The sequence below is a fragment of the Electrona antarctica genome (assembly GCF_951216825.1).
Source record: "Electrona antarctica genome assembly, chromosome: 9".
Lineage (NCBI taxonomy): Eukaryota > Metazoa > Chordata > Actinopteri > Myctophiformes > Myctophidae > Electrona > Electrona antarctica.
This window is the reverse complement of record NC_136790.1, coordinates 15,746,249-15,770,844: the sequence shown is the minus strand read 5'-3', so window position 1 is coordinate 15,770,844 and position 24,596 is coordinate 15,746,249. Positions and strand designations below refer to the sequence as shown.

General features: G+C 44.0%; 1 protein-coding gene across 5 annotated transcripts in view; it reads left to right on the top strand.

Moving 5' to 3' along the window:
• The window catches only part of rad18 (RAD18 E3 ubiquitin protein ligase), a 98,912-nt gene that overhangs the window by 52,514 nt on the left and 21,802 nt on the right, over positions 1-24,596 (top strand). For 3 of the 5 annotated variants that reach the window (XM_079510073.1, XM_079510074.1, XM_079510072.1), the window contains exons 10-11: positions 575-706; positions 3,352-3,430. In XM_079510073.1, the coding sequence (XP_079366199.1) occupies positions 575-706; positions 3,352-3,430 (211 nt within the window). The remainder of the gene's footprint in view (positions 1-574; positions 707-3,351; positions 3,431-24,596) is intronic. The other 2 variants (XM_079510076.1, XM_079510075.1) reach the window with 1 other exon arrangement.

Below are 24,596 nucleotides of genomic sequence, written 5' to 3'. Positions count from 1 at the left end.
GGTTTGCTTGTTTCACTCACAGAATCTGGCAACACGGGAGCTTCTGCATCTGAAATAAGGAATTGGTAGTTTTGTGAATTTCATTAAAAATGTGTTTACATTGTTCATCTATCATTTGTGTACCCAACTCTTCCACCCCCGAGCCGCAAATGAAGTGATTTGTAACGATTTGCAGGATTTTTGGACAGAATCTGGAGGTATAATATCAAAGAATGTGTTTTACAAAAGTTGGCCTCCTGGTGGTGCTATAACAGGCTGTTCTGGAAAATTTGGGGGAGAGGTTCATCGTTGGCATCCAGGGAGTGTGTGTGTGGAAAACTTGGAATCGACCGTGTTAACGTTACCGGAGATTAGCTGGGGACGGACGGACGGACGGACACACACACGGACGGAATGCAAAACATACTCTCTCCCCATGCCTTCAGCCTTGTGGAGACAATAACACGTCAAAATGCGACCTCGGCGACTAGGGCGTTTTGGACCAGAAGGCGTCGGAAAAGGATCCTGGCGGTAAATGAGTTAAACAACGGGAAGTATCTTGTGCTAATCGAGACTTCCCTCATTATTCTCCTAGGAAAGAAACACAGCAGCGAGTTCTCTCGCCTGATCACCCAGGTCCGATGTCGCATGGAGAGCAACAGATGCTCTCAGGGCAAACAGGAAGACTGTGAGGAAGGGGAGGAGGTCAGCGATGCACAGACTGCAGGTACCGTGGAGCAACTTTGACGATGGAGAGGACCACTATAGTCCCACACTCACTCCAGAGGGGCCACATTGAATATTTCTGTAATAGCAAATATTGCCGATCTACAAGCTCAGTGCCGCGTTTTGAGTTTGTAGATCTGCTATTTTTGCTATATTTGAATACTGAATATTTTTTTTCTATTTTTGAATTGGAATTCTGAAAGGTTTCCTTTTTTATTTAATTTCAAATGCATAGTTTAGTTATCTTTATGAAATAAATACAATTACATTTTTACAATAAATGTTACAACAACATTTTATTACTTGTCATTCGCTACTAATATAGACCAAAGTAATTAAAGTGGGTCATGTTTGGATTTTAACAGCTGAAATCTATAATCAGGATTCTGATATTTACTTGCCCATGTATGGTATAGGTGGCACTTCTCATAGTCATAGCTGCACGTGCACACACACACACACACACACACACACACACACACACACACACACACACACACACACACACACACACACACACACACACACGTGAAGTGAGGGGCGCCTGGTTATGTTGGATTAAAGTGCTCTAAACAAACATTAAAACATTTTCATAGACCTTGGAGGGGCCAGTGCCCCTCAAAAAGAAACAGTTGTTTAGCCTTAAAACCAGGGATGCCATTGCATTATTTTGTTTTGTGTTCAACGACCGCTACAGTTATATATCGGAACATCAGACTCTACCTGGGCCTCGTTATTTTTAAGATATTTTTTTTGTGGCTTTTTCTGCCTTTATTTATAGGTTGAAAGTAGACTGACAGGAAATGGGGAGAGAGATGGGGGGGGGGGGGGGGGGGGAAGACACGCGTCAAAGGCTCTCCGGATCGGGAGTCGAACCCGTCAGGCTGGCTTAGCAGCCTAGGTGCCCAGACGGTTGAGCTAACCGTCCGGGCCTGGGCCTCGTTATTTATGGTAAATGCATTTGGTGCAGGTACCAAACAATAAGCGTTCTTATTAATGGTTCCACTGTAACATATAATACAATAGAGCATTATGGACTGTGGTCAGGTGATCTATGGTTTATGACTCATGTTTCTATTTTATTTTGTTCTTTTTATTTGTGGGCTGATTTCTTGACTACTGTAGTCATGGATGCCAGTTCCCACCTGAGGTTGTGTGGGAGTTCAGACTGATCCAGACTGCACTGAATAACTGCTATCTTGCATAATGCCGTCAGACTAGGACTCAAGTCTAAGATAAACAGGTCATCACCGGAACCTCCAAACAGGATGATACGATCTCCCACAATGCAGCAGCAGCTCGAATACATCCGAGAGGGGTGTATAAGTCCCTTGGACTTAACCTGCTTCCAGGAGAAGGTCTCTGGAGTGAATTTCCACAGATCTTTGAAGAGCCGACCGTCCCAGCCACCAAATATGTACAGCTCTCCATTGTAGGTAAAGGCTGAATGACCAAGGCGTCCTTTTGGAAGGAGCTGTGTGGATGGTGTGTTCAGCCAGAGGTCGGTCTCTGTGTCAAACACACTGATGGTGTTGTAGTACTGAGTCTGACCCGCCCCCAAATACAACCCGCCCCTAAATCCAAACATCTTTCTCCCGCCCCCAAATACAAACATCTTTCTCCCGATGATGGTGCCAGAGTGACGTGACGAAGCAGTTGGCGGAGTTCCTCTGGCGTTAATTAAAGTCCAGACCATCGTGGCGGTGTCCAACTTGTTGACGTCATTAGCGTATCCAGTCTGGATCCGTCCTCCATAGACATACATGACCTTCCCCAAGACGCAGGCCGAGTGGTTCTCCCTCCGCTCTGGAACAGTCCCAGACGCCTCAGTTCTGACCCAACGATGGGTGTCCACATCGAATGCATAGAGCACGTTGGAGTACTCCCATCTCCCACAGCCTCCCCAGATGTAGACGACGTCGTCTATCAGCACAGCCGTATGGCCTTGGCGATTGGAGGGACCCTCGGGGACGGGGTGACCATCTCCTCTTCCGTCCGTCTCCGGGGTCAACTTCCTCCAGCGCAGGGACACTGTGTTGAAGACGCGCACGTCCATCTGAACACTGTCTCCGTAGCAACCTCCTCCAAAGGCAAACACGTTGTGCTTCACCGCAACCGCGGCACAGCGGAATGTGTTTGGCCCTCCGTTCAGAAGTACCGTCCAGCAGAACATCGCCTCACTCGAGAGTCCTATAAAGTCTCGCACTGCGAAACAACGGAGTCCCAGATGTCCTCGTTATACATGGCTTATGTTGGCTCAGTGGCAAGAATGTCACGCAAAGTTTGGCCAATCCACAGAGCCGATCAGTTGGGTTGGCCAATGAGGGGAAAGCTGATAACTGTTGATCTTCCTAATATGGCAAATTGATCCACTGGTGCAATCAAGTATTGTAATAATTACACCTGTGTGAAGTGAGGGGCGCTCTTATCATCATACAGTACATGACATTCCGTGCTCAGCCAATCAGCTGAGCACATTCCATGCTCTCTCACACCCACACCACGCACGCGCACGCACACGCACACACACACACGTGCATACTGCATAGGAGGTTCGGGACCCACACCTATTTGTAACGGTACATTGTGGTATTATTGGTACTTAGTTTTATTTAATCCACCACTGATTTATTTCTCTTCCTTTAGTGCAAGCTGCAGAGCAGAAGGACTGCATGACGTCGGACGAGACTGGGGGAGATGTTACTAGTGACTCCTCCGTCAGCAGGTGAGCTCTGCTTGTCCATATCCTATCGAGAGCCATACAACTGCACCGTGTTGCCTCACATAGTTCATATCCTATCGAGAGCCATACAACTGCACCGTGTTGCCTCACATAGTTCATATCCTATCGAGAGCCATACAACTGCACCGTGTTGCCTCACATAGTTCATATCCTATCGAGAGCCATACAACTGCACCGTGTTGCCTCACATAGTTCTGTCCTATCGAGAGCCATACAACTGCACCGTGTTGCCTCACATAGTTCTGTCCTATCGAGAGCCATACAACTGCACCGTGTTGCCTCACATAGTTCTGTCAAATTATGTGTCAAAAGTTAAGTTGATATCCATGCACCACTGAGGGGGGTGACGTGCTCTGTGCGATCTGTTCTACAATGCTGAGAAATGGGCGCTGCGTAGAAATCGGAAAGTTACTTGGAATCCCCAGGTTTCTTTATTGTCACATGAACTTCATGGGTGTCCATCCATCCATCCATCTTCAACCGCTTATCCGTAGTCGGGTCGCGGGGGCAACAGCTCCAGCAGAGTGCTCCAGACTTCCCTCTCCAGAGCAACATCAGTGACTTCCTCCTGGGGGATTCCGAGACGTTCCAAGGCCAGTGAGTCGATGTGTTTCCTCCAACTGTGCCTTGGTCTGCCCCGGGGTCTCCTCCCAGTGGGACGTGCGTCGAGAACCTCCCTAGGGAGGCGCCCGAGAGGCATCCTAACCAGATGCCCGAACCACCTCAGCTGACTCCTTTCCAGGCGAAGGAGCAGCGGTTCTAAAGTGCCATGATTTTATTTTCCAGATAGTCGGAGTGTCTTGTCAACCTTCATTTCCAAGATATTTTGATTGTCCAAGAAAGAATATAACCTTTTCCCTTATTTTTAAATATTTTCTTTCACATTGTTATATAATATATAGTTATCATTAGACTCAGAGAAATAATCCACCTATCTCCCAGACTCCCTTCCTACTCCCTTCCCAGTCAGAGTTCAGAGTTTTAATGAATGTAGAATTATGTGCAGGATGTAATTTACATGCAAATGTGGGGGCCTTGACTACATTTTTTTTAAGTAGTTTATTTTAAACCAAAAATCCTCTCTCACACACTGGCTGTATGCCAGTGTGCCAGTGATCACCTTTGTGCAAAGGTTGCCTACCCCTGCACTATAGAGTGCTATATCTACATACAAATGCTATATAAGTTACATAAGTTGAGCCTAATGCATTCACCTGTAAGGTCATCGAGGCTATGGCAAGTGCTACGGGCGCAGGAGACCCGGGTTCAAATCCAGGGTAGAACATGAAACTTTCATAGTGAAGCTTTATGGTCAGCTGTGTTTAGATCACATTGGTGGACCGCAAAACACCAGACATTTTTCAAGTGGGCCCTGATCCAGAAAAGGTTTGGACGCTATAATGACAACGGTGCTAAAACGGACTGTTAAAATGAATGTGACTTTAACCCATTTTGGGTGGGAACCCCTTTTGGTGTTTCAAGCATTATGTTATACTTTAGCTATTGAAAAATAGCAGATCTACAAGCTCATAGAGCGGTACTACCGAGTGCCGCGTTACTTGTAGCTCTGCTATTTTTGAAAAATCGTGAAAATGTGGCCCAAATGTTTGAATATATTCTTTCAGAGCGAACGTTTTTTACTCAAATCTTTGCTTCTGGGGTGTCCCTAGAACAACATATTTTCAAATGGGGGTCCGCGGCCAATTGCATATAATGTTTGGGGTCCTTGACATGAAATATTGAGAACCACTGATATAGAAACATGAGGTTTTTCAGGAAAAAAAATACATTTTAAAAATACTTTTTTAAATTTCGAAGTCAGGCCTAAATGGGTTAACCCATTTTGGGCGGGAACCCCTGTTGGTGTTTTAACCCATTCAGGCCTGACGTCGAAATTAAAAAAAAAAGTTTTCTAAATCATGACAATTTTCTGAAAGATTTGAGGCACATTTTAACGATTTTTCAAAAATAGCAGACCTACAAGTTCATAGCGCGCCACTCGGTGGCGCGCTATGAGCTTGTAGATCTGCTATTTTTCAATAGCTAAATTATAACATAATGTTTAAAACACCAAAAGGGGTTCCCGCCCAAAATGGGTTAATGGTTAATGTGGTTAAACGCTAACGTGACATGGATGCGTTCCAGGTCTCAATGGATTAAAGCATTATGTTATGCTTTAGCTATTGAAAAATAACAGATCTACAAGCTCATAGCACGGCACCGAGTGCCGCGCTACGAACTTGTAGGTCTGCTATTTTTGAAAAATCGTGAAAATGTGCCTCAAATCTTTGAATATATATTATTACACTACAATATTTTAACTCAAATCTTTGCTTCTGGGGAGGTCCCTGGAACAACATATTTTCAGATGGGGGGGGGGGGGGGGCGGAGGCATAGCACATCTAATTTTTGGGGTCCTTGACATGAAATATTGAGCACCACTGATACAGAAACATAAGGTTTTTCAGAAAACTCTCAGGATTTAGACGAAATTCTTTCGACGTCAGGTCAAAATGGGTTAATATGCCTTTTCCTGTCTATCAAAGACCTCCTGCTACAATGTATCGGGTGCTATTATCCGTGCACCTGTCCATCATTTGCGTTGACATTTTGGTTGCTTTGCGGTGGGAAGGTATAGGCACAGGCCACGGCTATAGGAGTTTCACATTTCGGGCTACATGAACGGGAGAGTGTCTGGACCGTGTATAACCCATTGAGACCTGGAACGCATCCATGTCACGTTAGCGTTTAACCACATTAACCATTAACCCATTTTGGGGCGGGAACCCCTTTTGGTGTTTTAAACATTGTTATAATTTAGCTATTGAAAAATAGCAGATCTACAAGCTCATAGCGCGCCACCGAGTGGCGCGCTATGAACTTGTAGGTCTGCTATTTTTGAAAAATCGTTAAAATGTGCCTCAAATCTTTCCGAAAATTGTCATGATTTAGAAAACATTTTTTTTTTTTTTTACGTCAGGCCTGAATGGGATAATACAGAGGAAACTTTGTTTTTTATTCTCTGCGATGACCTCAGTGGGAGTATTTGATTATTGCTTTCATAACGTACAGTATGGACCTTGGACAGAGTTCTTTCAGCATTTATAATGTTCTGCTGTATCGTTTTACGGTCGGTTATTGTCGTTGGGACATTTGTAGTGCGTAATGCAGAGCTTGGTTCTTGGCCTGTGTCCAGGAGAATAATGAATACATCTGCACAGAATAGATTCTGGACGGGGTGATGGCTGACAATTACTAGTGTATCATCATGAGACACAAATCTATCTGCACCAACCAGACTATGAATTAGACGTTTGGAATAAACAGTCGTCATGTGGCTGATGTGGAAGTTGTAAATTAAAGTTATGCTAACTACGTGACAAGTCGAGTAAATGTATTAACCCATTCAGGCCTGACGTCGAAATTAAAAAAAAAAGTTTTCTAAATCATGACAATTTTCGGAAAGATTTGAGGCACATTTTAACGATTTTTCAAAAATAGCAGACCTACAAGTTCATAGCGCACCACTCGGTGGCGCGCTATGAGCTTGTAGATCTGCTATTTTTCAATAGCTAAATTATAACATAATGTTTAAAACACAAAGGGGTTCCCACCCAAAATGGGTTAATGGTTAATGTGGTTAAACGCTAACGTGACATGGATGTGTTCCAGGTCTCAATGGATTAATGAAGCACATTTAAAAACGACAAACGTTGACCAAATTGCTATTCAATTAGAGTCAAGACAACTCAAATCAGACAAAACGTGTATAAATTTAAATAATGGTTTGCATTGCAAACCATTATTTATTTATTATATATATTTATGAGATTTTAAAAGTGTTGGTTAGCTGAATTGAGCTGAATACAATTGTTGTTGGTGGTGAATAGTGTCCCAAAAAACATACCTCGAAAGCTACTGCCTAGATTGTCAGGAAACTTAATCCGCTGAGCAACCTATACTGATTTTGATGACCTATAGCCTTTGTTTTTACTATGGTGCCACCCTTAGGCCAAAGTGGCCTCTTCTCAAAATCTAGCAGATTGCCATGATGAAACTTGCCATGAGGGACATGATGTGAGTGCACGTATATGCTCCCTGGAATATTATTTGAGTGATCTCATGACCTCAAGCCTCGGGCCAAAATATTATCTTCTCACAAGCTATCTCACGATCTAATTGGAGGACTCCAGGAGCCTACTTATGTTGCGACCCTCATTTATTTTCCTCTAGCGCCACCCTTCAGCAGATCTGTAGTCGGGCGTAAACGTAAGGAAGGAGCAGCACAGACTCTATGTCTGACGGACAAGCAGGGGTTTTAGACTCCTGTGCACGACTCCACAATGAATAGATTGCGGGCCAAAGATAGCTTTAAGAAGAAAGCGAGAGCAAGCACTCAGTTGAATAGTTCCATCATTCCATGTAGTGATGTAAAGTTGTTAAAGTTGAAGAAGGCCACCCGGCCGAAACGTCCGTCTGTCTGTTGTTACACCTGCTCGGGAAAACTGAAATAAAACAAGAATCCTAACGGATAACGTGAGTGCTGGTATTTATTCCTTCAGGGCCAAAGATAGCACCATTAATTGTACAATCAATTGTATCCGCTATTGGCCCTTTGGTCCTATTCGCAAAGATGTTCAATGATATGCCTGCCCCTTTTTGCATCTTTTTTTTTTCCATAATGAAAAATTATTATACTTTTTATTAATGTATTTTGGATGAATGGTTTATTTCGATCTATTCAGTTTAGACAATTACAAAACATTTTTCTTTTCATTTTTTTAAAAACACGATCGAAAAGGAATAGGCAGAAGCTTAAAGCTTATGTATGCCTATCCTCCTTACATAAGAACGTAGAACATGTACTGGGTCTACAAAAACAGTCAACATGTAATGATGCATGTTGACTGATTTATACTTTATGCCCAAAAATAGCCGACCTACAAGTTCACAAGTTCACAAGGGGTCACTTGTTGGGCATAACGTTTTTTTATTTTAGCAGGCGCTAAAGCGTTATGTAGGTCAGGCCAGGCAAAAACAATATAATACAATACATAATATACAATAATAATATCTCAAACTTATATAGTGATTTTCTGAGAACCCAAAGACGCTTTGGGCTGTGGGACGCTGTCGGGGCAAGAGGAAGCAACAAATAAAAACAACTTTATTAGAGGGGGGGGGGTTAAGGAATAAAATCTATTTAAAAAAAAAAGTTAGCTGGGGAAAGCAATATTGAAGAGGTGGGTTTTGCAGGTTTGCAGGGTGGGGTCATCTGAGTGTTTTTGAGAGTGCATTCCAGGCAGCAATGGCAAATATATAATTAGAAACAATCTCCAGATAGGAAACGAGAAAAACACTTTCATATTATAGCAATGGAACCTTGAAAAAGCGACCCACAACCCAACAGCATTTATTTATCTTATTATTAACCCATTTTTGACCTGAGATCAGATTCTAAAAATGTCTTCTACATCCTGACAGTTTTCTGAAAAAGCTATGTTTCTATGTCGGTCGTTCTTCGATTTTTCAAAAATAGTAGACCTACAAGCTCGTAGCGCGCCACTCGGTGGCGCGCTATGAGCTTGTAGATCTGCTATTTTTCAATAGCTAAAGGATAACATAATGCTAACACCAAAAGGCGTTCCCGCCCAAAATGGGTTAAGTTTTAGGGCAGACGCAAAGATAACACGATTATGTTTTTGCATGTGGCTTCACATCTGAGGACAGAGCCCCAGTTTAATTGCTAAACCTCTGATGCAGTCAGAGGGACCAAATACGATAAAGCTTAGTCTTACTCTCATATAGCTGCGGGATTGTTTATCTTTTTCTTCTGCAGCACAGAGTTAGAAATTAACTTTTTTTTCCGCTCAGGGCTCCCCTCCCCCCTAAATTGATTTTTTTTTTCTTTTTTGTCTTTCTTGCATTTCTGCGGTATCGAAATGTTAATGATAAACGGTTATTAACCCATTTTGGGCGGGAACCCCTTTTGGTGTTAGCACTATGTTATGCTTTAGCTATTGAAAAATAGCAGATCTACAAGCTCATAGCGCGCCACCGAGTGGCACGCTACGAGCTTGTATGTCGACTGACATAGAAACATAGCTTTTTCAGAAAACTGTCAGGATATAGACATTTTTTTAATCTGATCTCAGTTCAAAATGGGTTAATATCCTTATCATTTATTCAATTAATGACCTTGAAAACGGTTTGACTTCATTTTGATTATTAAATTCACATCACTGTTCTAGATTTCTTTTGATAGAAATGGTAATTTTCAAATTAGTCAGAGGTTATTAACGGCTGCTGGGTCTAGGTTGGGCTTTTTAATTAGTGCGAACAACTACATGTTTAAAGCATAGAGCTATAGAGGGTATGCATAGAGCTATAGAGGGTATGCATAGAGCTATAGAGGGTATGCGCGTGCATAAAGTGAGTGGCAAAGTGAGTTTAACGTTGTTTAACGCCATCAGATAGGACTTATGTTTGGGCTGTCAAGGCCAGAAAGTCGTTTTTTTGCCACTCAGTAGGTGATCCCGCATAACTTCCGGGTGGCATGATCTGATGATGATGTCACACATGCATACGCTCTATTGATTAGGTAGCAATTTAGTATGTTCAAAATACCGTGACCATGTGTCTTACAATTTACAATTTAGGCATTTAGCAGACGCTCTTAATCCAGAGCGACTTACAATAGGCAAGAACAAAAAGCATGGGAATACATCACATATGTAAAAATGCATTTATCGCGAAACATGCGTAAGCTAAGAACGTGACTAGAACATATCTATATAATGACACTATACATATAAACTATAACTAGAACATATCTATATAATGATACTATACATATAAACTACACATATATGCTATACTATGCTGTACATATATACTATGAAGTGCTATGACTACATACAATGCACTTATTGTGCTGTCTACATGACATGCTATAAGTCTGTTTCAAATGCTATATAAGTCTAAGAAGTGCTGTCTAAGGGGGTAGGGTAAGTGCTATGGGCCATGATGGAGTCTGAAAAGGTGGGTTTTCAGACTACGGCGGAAGATCGGGAGTGATGCTGCAGTTCTGATTGCAACGGGAAGTGCATTCCACAGTTTTGGGGCCAGAAGGGAGAAGAGTTTGGGACGTGTGGAGCGTTGTCCCGGCGTTTTTAGTGAGGGTACTTCCAGCTTCCCTGCGTTGGCTGATCTGAGTGCGCGGGAGGGTTTGTAGGGTTCAATCATGCTGGCAAGATATGGGGGAGCCATACCTTTGGTTGCTTTAAATGCCAACATCAGAGTTTTGTATTCTGTGCGGGCAGCGACCGGGAGCCAGTGCAGGGAGCGGAGCAGGGGGGAGACATGTGAGAATTTTGGCTGGTTGAAGACCAAGCGAGCTGCGGCATTTTGGATCAGTTGGAGAGGCTTCAGTGCACATGCCGGTAGGCCAGTAAGGAGAGAGTTACAATAGTCAAGTTTTGACAGGACTGTTGTCTGGATTAGGAGCTGGGATGATTCCTGGGTGAGGAACGGTCTAATTCGTCGTATGTTATAGAGTGTGAACCTACAGGATCGAGTGACAGCTGTGATGTGAGTTTTGAACGAGAGCTGACTGTCCAGGACAACACCAAGGTTCCTGGCTGTTGGGACAGACGTTACCAGGGCGTTGTCTACGGAAATAGTTAGCTCCCGCATCGGGCAGGAAGAAGAGAAGCTCAGTCTTGTCTGGGTTCAGCTTGAGGTGGTTGGAGGACATCCACTGTGAGATGTCAGCCAGGCAAGCAGTGATGCGCTCTTCCACCTGGGTGGCAGAGGGGGGGAAGGATAGAAACAGTTGTGTGTCATCGGCATCTCCAAGAACGCGTGACGTGAGGGAACTATATTATCCAAGGAAGTTAAGAGAAGGAAGTGACATGGTCACGTGACAGTGCTGCGCCATGACACTTTCATGGGAGCCAAATCTTGCACGGGAAGTTACAGGAATACAAAGCAGTGGATGGAGCCGGCAGGACCAGCTCATAACAAACATTATTTATGAACCATTGAGACCTGTGTCATATAATCGGTTCAGGCATACAAAAGAAGACGTATCACAGGTTGTTTTCTATTCACTTACTTTTCGATGTGTGCACAGTACATAATTTTATTTGAGGATTTAAACGGCAAAACGCAACACAGCAGACGCATGTGTTAGATGTCTTCTGTTATTTTTTGCTTTACAAAAGATCTGTCATTCAGAAATAGTGTTTGTTCATGAGCTGGTCACAGAGCTCTCACTAAGCTCTTATTGACTCCAGTGCATTCTGCCAAACTTCTGGGTGCAGTTTGGCTCTCATGGTGCGTTGAATCTGCCGTCTGGAATTGCGTGATAGCGAAAATGACTTTGGTGACTTTACCTCCATTTAATATACCTTGACTATATCCAGGAAGTAGGTAGGTAGTAGCCTAGGCTTCATATACGATTATACGGCGTCAGAAAGAGGGAGAGACGGGTTCAAGACTTGTTGATGAGCACATCAAGACTTGTTGATGACATGGTGAACTCATAACGTACAGGCCAGTACTTTGACCTAAATCAGGGGTTCTCAATGTTTTTGGCCGGGGACCCCCGGAAATGCTTTGGCAATGTCTCGGGACCCCCGCCCCGCCCCCTCCCGACCCCCAATATAAATTGACTGCTACAATAACCTTAACACATTTTGGGCGGGAACCCCTTTTGGTGTTTTAAGCATTGTTATAATTTAGCTATTGAAAAATAGCAGATCTACAAGCTCATTGAAAAATCGTGAAAATAAAATTTTAAAAAAATCTTTTTTTTTTCTTTTTTTTTTTGAAAATAATTTGGGGACCCCCTAAAATAATTTGGCGACCCCCCGAGGGGTCGCGACCCACGGGTTGAGAACCCCTGACCTAAATAACACATTTTATGTTAATAGTTGTTTTTTTCTTAATTATTGACTTACTATTCATGTCTGAGGTCCTTGAGCTCAGGCAAATTGGATTTGCTAAATGCTTGCGTTGTTCCTACATCACGATGATCACACAAAGTCCATCTGAGAGAATTTACCCATTCTGGACGGGAACTCCTTTTGGTGTTTTAACTAAGCATTATGTTATACTTTAGCTATTTAAAAATAGCAGATATACAAGCTCATAGCGCTATGAGCTTGTAGGTCTGCTATTTTTGAAAAATTGTGAAAATGCGGCACAAATCTTTGAATATATATATATATTCTTTCAGAAGACTTTTTTTATTTCGACGTCAGGCATAAATAGGTTAAGAAATCATGCAGGTGTGCAAGCTTAGCCCAGGCAGACCATGTAGTTTGTCTTCTCACGGGCAGAGCTTTGTGCATATCCTGTTGTTGTTTATTTACTTGTGTAATGCTGGATATTACTCTAGAAGTGTTTTTTTTATTTAACTTTTTTTTTTTTTGTAATCCCACGATTTTATAACCCATTTTTCACCCCTGTGTCAAATATCTAATGTGATCCTGGGCTCTACACACCCTCCGCCAACCTAGTCCCCATATATGGGGGACATGGGGAGAGCAACGGACTTGAACTCATGCTTCCTTCATGCCTGAGTGTCCAAGTTGCTCCTCTAGAAGTGTATACAGTGTAAGCACCCTTTTTAAAGACCTTAACTCCTCTACAATAAAATAAAAAGAATAAGACCATTACTTCGTCAAACAAACTATCCAAAATGGTCAAACATTGGCCAAATTGTCAATTATCTCCTGTTGAAATGTGATTAATGTAGTGGGTCGCGTCTTAAAAAGTTTGGAAACCGTTCCCTTACGCTATTCTAGACGAGGGGTTCTCAACCTTTTTGGCTGCATGGGGACCCCCGGAAATTATTTGGCCATGTCTCGTGACCCCCCCCCCCTACCCCAATACAAATTGACCGCTACAGTCAATAACCTTAATAATAGAGAAAATGCATCATAAATAAATACTGAAACCAGATATGATTATTAATTTCCATTTTCCAGCCATTCAGTTGCTAAAAAAAATAAAAAATAAACTTTTGGTGACCCCCCCCCCCAAAATGCTTTGGCGACCCCCAGAGGGGTCGCGACCCACAGGTTGAGAACCCCTAGTACTCTAGACGACCCAATGTTAAATGGATGTCTTGCCTGTTCATTTTCACTTTCCCATATTAAAATGTGTCAAACGGGTGAATAGAAACGGACTGGACACACAATGTAGAACCATGTACCTCCCATCATAGATATTATAAGAAATAGATGCCTCATTTGCCGCTGCAGTTCATTGGAGCGACGTGTATCCCAATGAAGGCGGAAGTGCAGTGCTGAAGGCTTTTTTTTTTTTTTTTTAACAAATCTTTATAACAGTCATGACAATATACATTACAATACAAAACAAGACAAACAAACAACAAAGTTATTAACAATACAACATCAGAGCCAGTGGGGATTAGATTACTAACAGAAAACATTAAAGAGTGAACACAAAGCAACAGTTCTCCGCAGCTTTCTTATTTAGAAGTGCTGAAGGCATTTGCTGAAGGTGACTGCGTCGCTGCCCAAGTGACGTCACTCATGTGACTCCTCCACGTCTCTCGCTGTCACTCATGTGACTACTGGCCAATCACAGCGTGTCTTTTCCGGGACTTATGTTACGCACGCGGAAGCTTGACAAGCTTCCGCTTTGCTTCCGCCTTCAATGGTGACACACGCCTCAGAGCCGGAAGGGGCGTCTATGTATATATGTCTGTGCCTCCCATCACATGTATTAATCAATTTTGGGCGGGAACCCTTTTTGGTGTTTATTATTATCATGTTATACTTTAGCTATTGAAAAATAGCAGATCTACGAGCTTGTAGGTCTGCTATTTTTTTTAAATCGTGAAAATGTGGTGGAATATATTTTCTTTCAGAGCGTTTTAACTCAAATCTTTGCTTCTGGGGAGGTCCCTGGAACAACATATTTTCAGATGGAGGTCGGCGGCCAATTGCATTTAATTTTGGGGGTCCTTGACATGCAAATGTTTGAGAACGACTGACATAGAAACATAGGGTTTTTCAGAAAACTTTCATGATTTAGAAGACATTTGTAGAATACAAATGCATTTTGAGCGGGAACCCCTTTTGGTGTTACATACATTATGTTATAATTTAGCTATTGAAAAATAGCAGATCTACAAGCTCATAGCGCGCCACTCGGTGGCGCGCTATGAGCTTGTAGATCTGCTATTTTTGAAAAATCGTTAAAATGTGCCTCAAATCTTTCAGAAAATTGTCATGATTTAGAAAACCTTTTTTTAAATTTCGACGTCAGGCCTGAATGGCTTAATGGTGTCTGTGAGTCGACAGTTTTTTGGATTCAGTTGAACACGACACCAATTTCAATAGCGAGACCAGTGCGTACGTACTGGTTAAGAAATCATGCAGGTGTGCAAGCTTAGCCCAGGCAGACCATGTAGTTTGTCTTCTCACGGGCAGAGCTTTGTGCATATCCTGTTGTTGTGTTTATTTACTTGTGTAATGCTGGATATTACTCTAGAAGTGTTTTTTTTATTTAACATTTTCTTTTTTTTGTAATCCCACGATTTTATAACCCATTTTTCACCCCTGTGTCAAATATCTAATGTGATCCTGGGCTCCACACACCCTCCGCCAACCTAGTCCTCATTTATGGGGGACATGGGGAGAGCAACGGACTTGAACTCATGCTTCCTTCATGCCTGAGTGTCCAAGTTGCTCCTCTAGAACAGGGGTTCTCAACGTTTTTGGCCGGGGACCCCCGGAAATGCTTTGGCAATGTCTCGGGACCCCCGCCCCGCCCCCTCCCGACCCCCAATATAAATTGACTGCTACAATAACCTTAAACCATTTTGGGCGGGAACCCTTTTTGGTGTTTTAAGCATTGTTATAATTTAGCTATTGAAAAATAGCAGATCTACAAGCTCATAGCGCGCCACCGAGTGGCGCGCTACGAGCTTGTAGGTCTGCTATTTTTGAAAAATCGTGAAAATAATTTGGGGACCCCCTAAAATAATTTGGCGACCCCCCCAAGGGGTCGCGACCCACGGGTTGAGAACCCCTGCTCTAGAAGTGTATACAGTGTAAGCACCCTTTTTAAAGACCTTAACTCCTCTACAATAAAACAAAAAGAATAAGACCATTACTTCGTCAAACAAACTATCCAAAATGGTCAAACATTGGCCAAATTGTCAATTATCTCCTGTTCAAATGTAATTATTGTGGTGGGTCGTGTCTTAAAAAGTTTGGAAACCCTTCCCTTACACTATTCTAGACGAGGGGTTCTCAACCTTTTTGGCTGCATGGGGACCCCCGGAAATTATTTGGCCATGTCTCGTGACCCCACCCCATAGAGTATATATATAATAGAGACTGAACTGGCGCGAAGCTCCGCCCCCCCAGCTATTCATGTCAGTGGAAGTTGCTCAGTGGCGTTTTGAAGCACCCGGAAGACTGCCGGAAGTCCCTCCCCGGACCTCAACTTTGAGGTCCTGAGTGACGTAGGGCAACCGAGCGCTCAACGTTAAAGCCCAGCTGCACGGGGTTTCCCGGTCATGAATCCACGGGTCCGCCTGTAGTCCCTCCTCCTACCACTAGGACCCAGAGCTTCAACGTTGAATAGCCTCGCTGGCCCCTTGCCCCACCCCCACACCCCAATACAAATTGACCGCTACAGTCAATAACCTTAATAATAGAGAAAATGCATCATAAATAAGTACTGAAACCAGATATGATTATTAAGGAACGTTTTTTTAAGGAAGTTTTTTTTTTTTTTTTTTTTTTTGTTAGCAACTGAATGGCTGGAAAATGGAAATTAAGAGTTTACATAGTCCACATAGTACATGCATAACATATTTTGGGGACCCCCCAAAATACTTTGGCGACCTCCAGAGGGGTCACACAGGTTGAGAACCCCTAGTACTCTAGACGACCCAATGTTAAATGGATGTCTTGCCTGTTCATTTTCACTTTCCCATATTAAAATGTGTCAAACGGGTGAATAGAAACCGACTGGACACACAATGTAGGACCATGTACCTCCCATCACATGTATTAATCCATTTTGGGGCGGGAACCCTTTTTGGTGTTTATTATTATCATGTTATACTTTAGCTATTGAAAAATAGCAGATCTACAAGCTCATAGCGCGCCACCGAGTGGCGCGCTTCAAGCTTGTAGGTCTGCTATTTTTTTTTAAATCGTGAAAATGTGGTGGAATATATATTCTTTCAGAGCGTTTTAACTCAAATCTTTGCTTCTGGGGGCGGGGTCCCTGGAACAACATATTTTCAGATGGAGGTCGGCGGCCAATTGCATATAACTTTGGGCGGTCCTTGACATGCAAATGTTTGAGAACGACTGACATAGAAACATGAGGTTTTTCAGAAAACTGTCATGATTTAGAAGACATTTGTATAGAATCAAGCTCGGGTCTAAATGGCTTAACCCATTTTGGTGTTCGCATTATGTTATGCTTTAGCTATTGAAAAATAGCAGATCTACAGTTGGGTGCCACCAATATTGTCCCTTATCATTTGACCCATTTAGGCCTGACCTCAACATTTTAAAAAATCCTTCTAAATCCTCCAGTTTTCTGAAATAAATATTTTCACGATTTTTCAAAAATAGCAGACCTACAAGCTCGTAGCGCGCCACTCGGTGGCGCGCTATGAGCTTGTAGATCTGCTATTTTTCAATAGCTAAATTATAACATAATGTTTAAAACACCAAAAGGGGTTTTGCGCAGATCACGCAAACCTCAGCAAAAAGAAAAGGACAATATCGATGGCCTCCAACTGTACAAGCTTTTTTACGAGCTTTTTTTTTAATCGAAGAACGACTGACATAGAAACATAGCTTTTTCAGAAAACTGTCATGATTTAGAAGACATTTGTATAGAATCGAGCTCGGGTCTAAATGGCTTAATGGTGTCTGTGAGTCGGCACAGTTTTTGGATTCAGTTGAATACGACACCAATTTCAATAGCGAGACTAGTGCGTACTGTACTTACAGTAGAGGGATGAGGTCAGGTCACTGAGACTCTGGTGTCAGGGGAATACTCCTTGCTTTGGGTGTCCTCATTGTCATCCAGTCAGGAGAGAGAGAACCCATTCATGAGCTTTTAGTGTTCCCATACCAGTCAATTTTGCATAACCTGAACATGTCTTTTCTGTTTATTAACCCATTTTGGTGTTTTAAGCATTACGCTATGCTTTAGCTATTGAAAAATAGCAGACCTACAAGCTCATAGCGCGGCACCGAGTGCCGCGCTACAAGCTTGTAGGTCTGCTATTTTTGAAAAGTCGAGAAAATGTGGCGCAAATCTTTGAATATATATTTCGGAGCGAACATATATTGGCTTCTGGGGGGTCCCTGGAACTACATATTTTGAGATGGGGGTCCGTGGCCCAATAGAGATCATTCTGGGGATCCTTGACATTAAAAAGTTTGAGCACCACTGTCTGACATAGAAACATAACTGTTAGTGAGCCTAACAGTTAGTTTTAATCGACCTCAGTCCAAAGTGGGTCAAAGAGCTGGCAAGATATGGAGAGCCCTGTTTTTGAACAAACACTGTAGTCTATAGCAACGTTTACTATCATATTAAAGATCTATTTAACTCGTATTCTTTTACAAAAGGTATCTGTGTCGATACACATTAATCCCCATCCGTACCGCTGAGGTTCTGTTCTAAGCCGTCGTCTCATCTCTGTGTTGTCTTATCAACCAAATCTCCATTTACACCAAAAAGACTACTATCCTTAAGCCATTTTGGACTGAGGTCGATAAAAAAAGGCTTCTAATCCTAACATTTTTCTGACAAATCCATGTTTCTATGTCAGTGGTGCTCAACCTTTTTCATGTAAAGGACCCCCAGAATTATCTCTATTGGGCCACGGACCCCCATCTCAAAATATGTAGCTCCAGGGACCCCCCAGAAGCCAATATTTTAGTTAAAAATGTTCGCTCTGAAATATATTTTCAAAGATTTGCACCACGACTTTTCAAAAATAGCAGACCTACAAGCTCGTAGCGCGGCCACTCGGTGGCGCGCTATGAGCTTGTAGATCTGCTATTTTTCAATAGCTAAAGTAGAACAGAATGCTTAAAACACCAAAAGGGGTTCCCGCCCAAAACGGGTTAAGCTGGGCTAGACAGGCCTCATGAAATATGTTCCTTTTAACAGTACAAAGAAATCTGTCTTATTTGATTTGTCAGGGGTAACTGCTGGCAGTTTCGAGGAGTGTGCACGCAGATAGTGTGTGTCTGTTCATTGTCTTGAACACACACACATGCACCAAGTCTAGAATCTTGGAGGCTTTCGATAATGCTCTCCCATGACTATCGCTTTTTATAGTAATGTTTTTGGCCAGAAATTGGCTCCCTCGTCCTGTTTGTCGTTGGCTATGATAGTACAGGTCAACTGTGTAGCGAACGCAACCATTACTCATTGCATTGCATGCGTACAGAAGGGGGTGCTACAAGAGACTCGGTACTTGCGCAGCCTGCCAGGGTTTGAATCCGCAACTTTATTGCATGTTTCATGTCTTCTATTGCATGTCAAACGGTTGATTCTTGTCAATAAATATACAGCGTCGTGGCTACGAGTGTGCAGCCTTTTCTTATTTTTTCTTACTTTTTCTTATTTTTACTTGTCCTCTCTCTCCCACTGTTGCTGTTAATTAGAGCCTTTAACTATTTATTTTTTTATAAAATAAAATCGTACAAAAGAGGGGTGTAGTTTAATTCCCAAAAACACCTTTTGGAGTAAAAATCCTGATAGATGAAAGTCTATTTTTACTACTCCTTTGATAAGTTGCACTATACATTGGTTGGATTTATACTGTGGGAGCTTTAAGTCGGTTCTCGCAGGAATTCATAAAGTAAAATATTTTACGACCGTGCATCTCTGAGATGAGAGCTTCTATGTGTGGTTTGGGACCGGCCAGATGTCTATAGGCCCCTTAAACGTTCCCTCGCATAACTATGATTTATCTTGACTGTCATATTTGCCCCCAGCGCCTCTCCATATATGGCATGAACGGTGTGGTCCTCCATAATGCCCTTAATGACCCCTGTCACTTTAAAAGACCTCAATGTCTTTCCCTGGGTTTTCGTTGCCACATCATCTGGAGTATGTGCTTTGATGTACGGCGGCCCTGGCGACGTTACGCGGACATGATTTGCTGGTGTCTCCTTTGCAGTACTTCATGGCTTACGGTCTCATATTACAGCAGGGCGTCTCTGCAGGGGCCTTGTTTCTCCACTCCATCTTCCTCTCCAATTCTCTCACCGCCTTGTGTGTTTTCTTCCCATCTCCCATTGTTTTAACCCTTTTTGACCTGAGATCGGATTCTATAAATGTCCTTCTACATCCTGACAGTTTTCTGAAAAAGCTATGTTTCTATGTCAGTCGTTCTTCGATTTTTAAAAAATAGCAGACCTACAAGCTCGTAGCGCGCCACTCGGTGGCGCGCTATGAGCTTGTAGATCTGCTATTTTTCAATAGCTAAAGCATAACATAATGCTCACACCGCCCCAAAATGGGTTAATGTCAACTTTAGGTCACAGAATAGCGAAGTTAACACATTTATTGCCCGGGGTTATTTAATCCATTAATACAATGTGCCCAGCGTTTATAGCGCCCGGAGCACTTTTACAGACGGACCGGATGTTGTTCTGGATGTGGCTGTAGCAGCTTAAAGTGTAGCCAAAAAACTATCGATGCGATCGACAACAACGGGAGGTTAAATCTAACGTGAGTAGCGACTGGACAGCGGGGTTCCGTCTAACACATAACTTTTTGTTTAATAATTAGGCGGGATGATTTAGATTATTATTAACGTTTTAAGATTTCCGTTGTCGTCGGCTAAAGGGGGGGGGGGGGACATTTTCAATGACGTCTCACTGTTACGCAACATCGAGGATTGCGCAACAAGCGCTCCTAGGCTGTGGAGCGATGCGACCGGTTTTGATATCATTAATCTCCGTCGTTTTTTATCAATCTCCGTCTCGGGCACCAGACCGTACTAAGTACCCGGGCGGACATCTCCGTCCTGGGCCCTCAACCTGTTAATTAATGTGCATTATCCCTGCTAATACAGATTAACTTGCATCACCACAAAGAAGAAGTTTCTTAGGTGGTTATGTTGGCTCGCAGCCTCTGGCAGCCTCTGTTGGGCTGTTCCGTGTTGTGTTTTCATTTATGTAGATGGAGAATGACTGGCGAATAGCTACAGGATAGTTTATCAGATGGGCTAGTGTGCTCTGGGGTTAGCTCTGGTCAAAGACGGCAACCAGATAAGAGAATTATGATTTTGAAAAGGTCTACAATAGTTGTAATGACTCCAGAAAATGTTAAAGTACTCCCTTTTTGATTTGAGAGAAGCCTCGCGTCCTAAACCTAATCCCCTTGTGGGGGGGAGAAAAAATGAATGCAGAAATAGCTGATGTTTTCCCAGGTCCCTCCATGTGGTCCCGTAGATTTATGTTGACCCGACAGTCCAGTCAACTCTGCAAAGCTTATTTTTGCTTTCCTGCAGCTTTAATTCTCAGGGTTCTCTGTCACGCCAGCCTCCTTATGCAGTGCCGCCCACTGCTGCTGCAGTGGCATCACACCCCCCCTGTTCCCCTGTTGCATATCTCCTCCTGAAACATGCTTCATTACCATGCAACCTGCAGTGGCATCACCCCCCCCTGTTCCCCTGTTGCATATCTCCTCCTGAAACATGCTTCATTACCATGCAACCTGCAGTGGCATCACCCCCCCCCCCTGTTCCCCTGTTGCATATCTCCTCCTGAAACATGCTTCATTACCATGCAACCTGCAGTGGCATCACACCCCCCCTGTCCCCCTGTTGCATATCTCCTCCTGAAACATGCTTCATTACCATGCAACCTGCAGTGGCATCACCCCCCCCTGTTCCCCTGTTGCATATCTCCTCCCGAAACATGCTTCATTACCATGCAACCTGCAGTGGCATCACCCCCCCCTGTTCCCCTGTTGCATATCTCCTCCTGAAACATGCTTCATTACCGTGCAACCTGCAGTGGCATCACCCCCCCCTGTTCCCCTGTTGCATATCTCCTCCTGAAACATGCTTCATTACCATGCAACCTGCAGTGGCATCACACCCCCCCTGTCCCCCTGTTGCATATCTCCTCCTGAAACATGCTTCATTACCATGCAACCTGCAGTGGCATCACCCCCCCCTGTTCCCCTGTTGCATATCTCCTCCTGAAACATGCTTCATTACCATGCAACCTGCAGTGGCATCACCCCCCCCTGTTCCCCTGTTGCATATCTCCTCCTGAAACATGCTTCATTACCATGCAACCTGCAGTGGCATCACCCCCCCCCCCCCCCCTGTTCCCCTGTTGCATATCTCCTCCCGAAACATGCTTCATTACCATGCAACCTGCAGTGGCATCACCCCCCCTGTTCCCCTGTTGCATATCTCCTCCTGAAACACGCTTTCATTACCATGCAACCCGCAGTGGCATCACCCCCCGGGACCCCCTGTTCCCCTGTTGCATATCTCCTCCCGAAACATGCTTCATTACCATGCAACCTGCAGTGGCATCACACCCCCCTGTTCCCCTGTTGCATATCTCCTCCTGAAACATGCTTTCATTACCATGCAACCCGCAGTGGCATCACCCCCCCCCTGTTCCCCTGTTGCATATCTCCTCCTGAAACACGCTTTCATTACCATGCAACCCGCAGTGGCATCACCCCCCGGGACCCCCTGTTCCCCTGTTGCATATCTCCTCCCGAAACATGCTTCATTACCATGCAACCTGCAGTGGCATCACACCCCCCTGTTCCCCTGTTGCATATCTCCTCCTGAAACATGCTTTCATTACCATGCAACCCGCAGTGGCATCACCCCCCCCCCTGTTCCCCTGTTGCATATCTCCTCCTGAAACATGCTTCATTACCATGCAACCTGCAGTGGCATCACACCCCCCTGTTCCCCTGTTGCATATCTCCTCCTGAAACATGCTTCATTACCATGCAACCTGCAGTGGCATCACCCCCCCCTGTTCCCCTGTTGCATATCTCCTCCCGAAACATGCTTCATTACCGTGCAACCTGCAGTGGCATCACACCCCCCCCCTGTTCCCCTGTTGCATATCTCCTCCCGAAACATGCTTCATTACCGTGCAACCTGCAGTGGCATCACCCCCCCCTGTCCCCCTGTTGCATATCTCCTCCTGAAACATGCTTCATTACCATGCAACCTGCAGTGGCATCACCCCCCCCCCCCCCCCCTGTTCCCCTGTTGCATATCTCCTCCCGAAACATGCTTCATTACCATGCAACCCGCAGTGACATCACCCCCCCCCCCCCTGTTCCCCTGTTGCATATCTCCTCCCGAAACAAGCTTCATTACCATGCAACCTGCAGTGGCATCACACCCCCCTGTCCCCCTGTTGCATATCTCCTCCTGAAACATGCTTCATTACCATGCAACCTGCAGTGGCATCACCCCCCCCCCCCCTGTTCCCCTGTTGCATATCTCCTCCCGAAACATGCTTCATTACCATGCAACCTGCAGTGGCATCACACCCCCCCCCTGTTCCCCTGTTGCATATCTCCTCCCGAAACAAGCTTCATTACCATGCAACCTGCAGTGGCATCACCCCCCCCCCCCCCTGTTCCCCTGTTGCATATCTCCTCCTGAAACATGCTTCATTACCATGCAACCTGCACTGGCATCACACCCCCCTGTTCCCCTGTTGCATATCTCCTCCTGAAACATGCTTTCATTACCATGCAACCTGCAGTGGCATCACACCCCCCTGTTCCCCTGTTGCATATCTCCTCCTGAAACATGCTTCATTACCATGCAACCTGCAGTGGCATCACACCCCCCTGTTCCCCTGTTGCATATCTCCTCCTGAAACATGCTTCATTACCATGCAACCTGCAGTGGCATCACCCCCCCCCCCCTGTTCCCCTGTTGCATATCTCCTCCTGAAACATGCTTCATTACCATGCAACCTGCAGTGGCATCACACCCCCCTGTTCCCCTGTTGCATATCTCCTCCTGAAACATGCTTCATTACCATGCAACCTGCAGTGGCATCACACCCCCCTGTTCCCCTGTTGCATATCTCCTCCTGAAACATGCTTCATTACCATGCAACCCGCGACGTCTCCAGAGTCCTAGCCCTTTTCACCTCCGAGCTGCTTGTTATTGTGCTCGCGCGTTTCACTGTGTACTTAACCCATTTAGGACCTGAGATCAGATTCTAAAAATGTCTTCTAAATCCTGACGGTTTTCTGAAAAAGCTATGTTTCTATGTCAGTCGTTCTTCGATTTTTCTCTACGAGCTTGTAGAGCTGCTATTTTTCAATAGCTAAAGCATAAGCATAACATAATGCTAACACCAAAAGGGGTTCCCGCCCAAAATGGGTTAACCCATTTAGGACTTTGTGAGACCACATTCTATAAATATATTCTAAATCATTTTTAGAAAAAAACCTACTGTATGTGTTATTATATATCGGTGGTTCTCAAACTATTTCATATCAACAACCCCTAAAAAAAATCATATGTAATCGGCCCGCCGACCCCCATCTGAAAATATTTTTGTTCCAGGGAGGGACCCCCCAGAAGCAAAGATATGAAGTTAATAATGTTCGCTGTGAACGAATATATACTGTACAATCCAAAGATTTGCACATGTTTTCACGATTTTAAAAACGTAATACCAGATCTACAAGCTTCGTATCGCGGCACTCGGTGCCGCGCTATGAGCTTGTAGATCTGCTGTTTTTCAACGGCTAAAGTTTAAAATGATGGTTAAAGTGGTTAAAAGCTTTAAGGCGACACGGATGCGTTCCCGTCCTGAATGGCTTAACCCATTTTAGGCGGTAACCCCTTTTGGTGTTTATAGCATCATGTTATGCTTTAGCTGTTGAAAAATAGCAGATCTACAAGCTCATAGCGCGGCACCGAGTGCCGCGCTACGAGCTTGTAGGTCTGCTATTTTTGAAAAATCGTGAACATGTGGCGCAGAGCGAACGTTTCTTTGGGGGGGGGGGGGTCCTGGACCAACATATTTTCAGATGGGGGTCGGCGGCCAATTACATATATTGTTGGGGGTCGAGAACCACTGACATAGAAAAC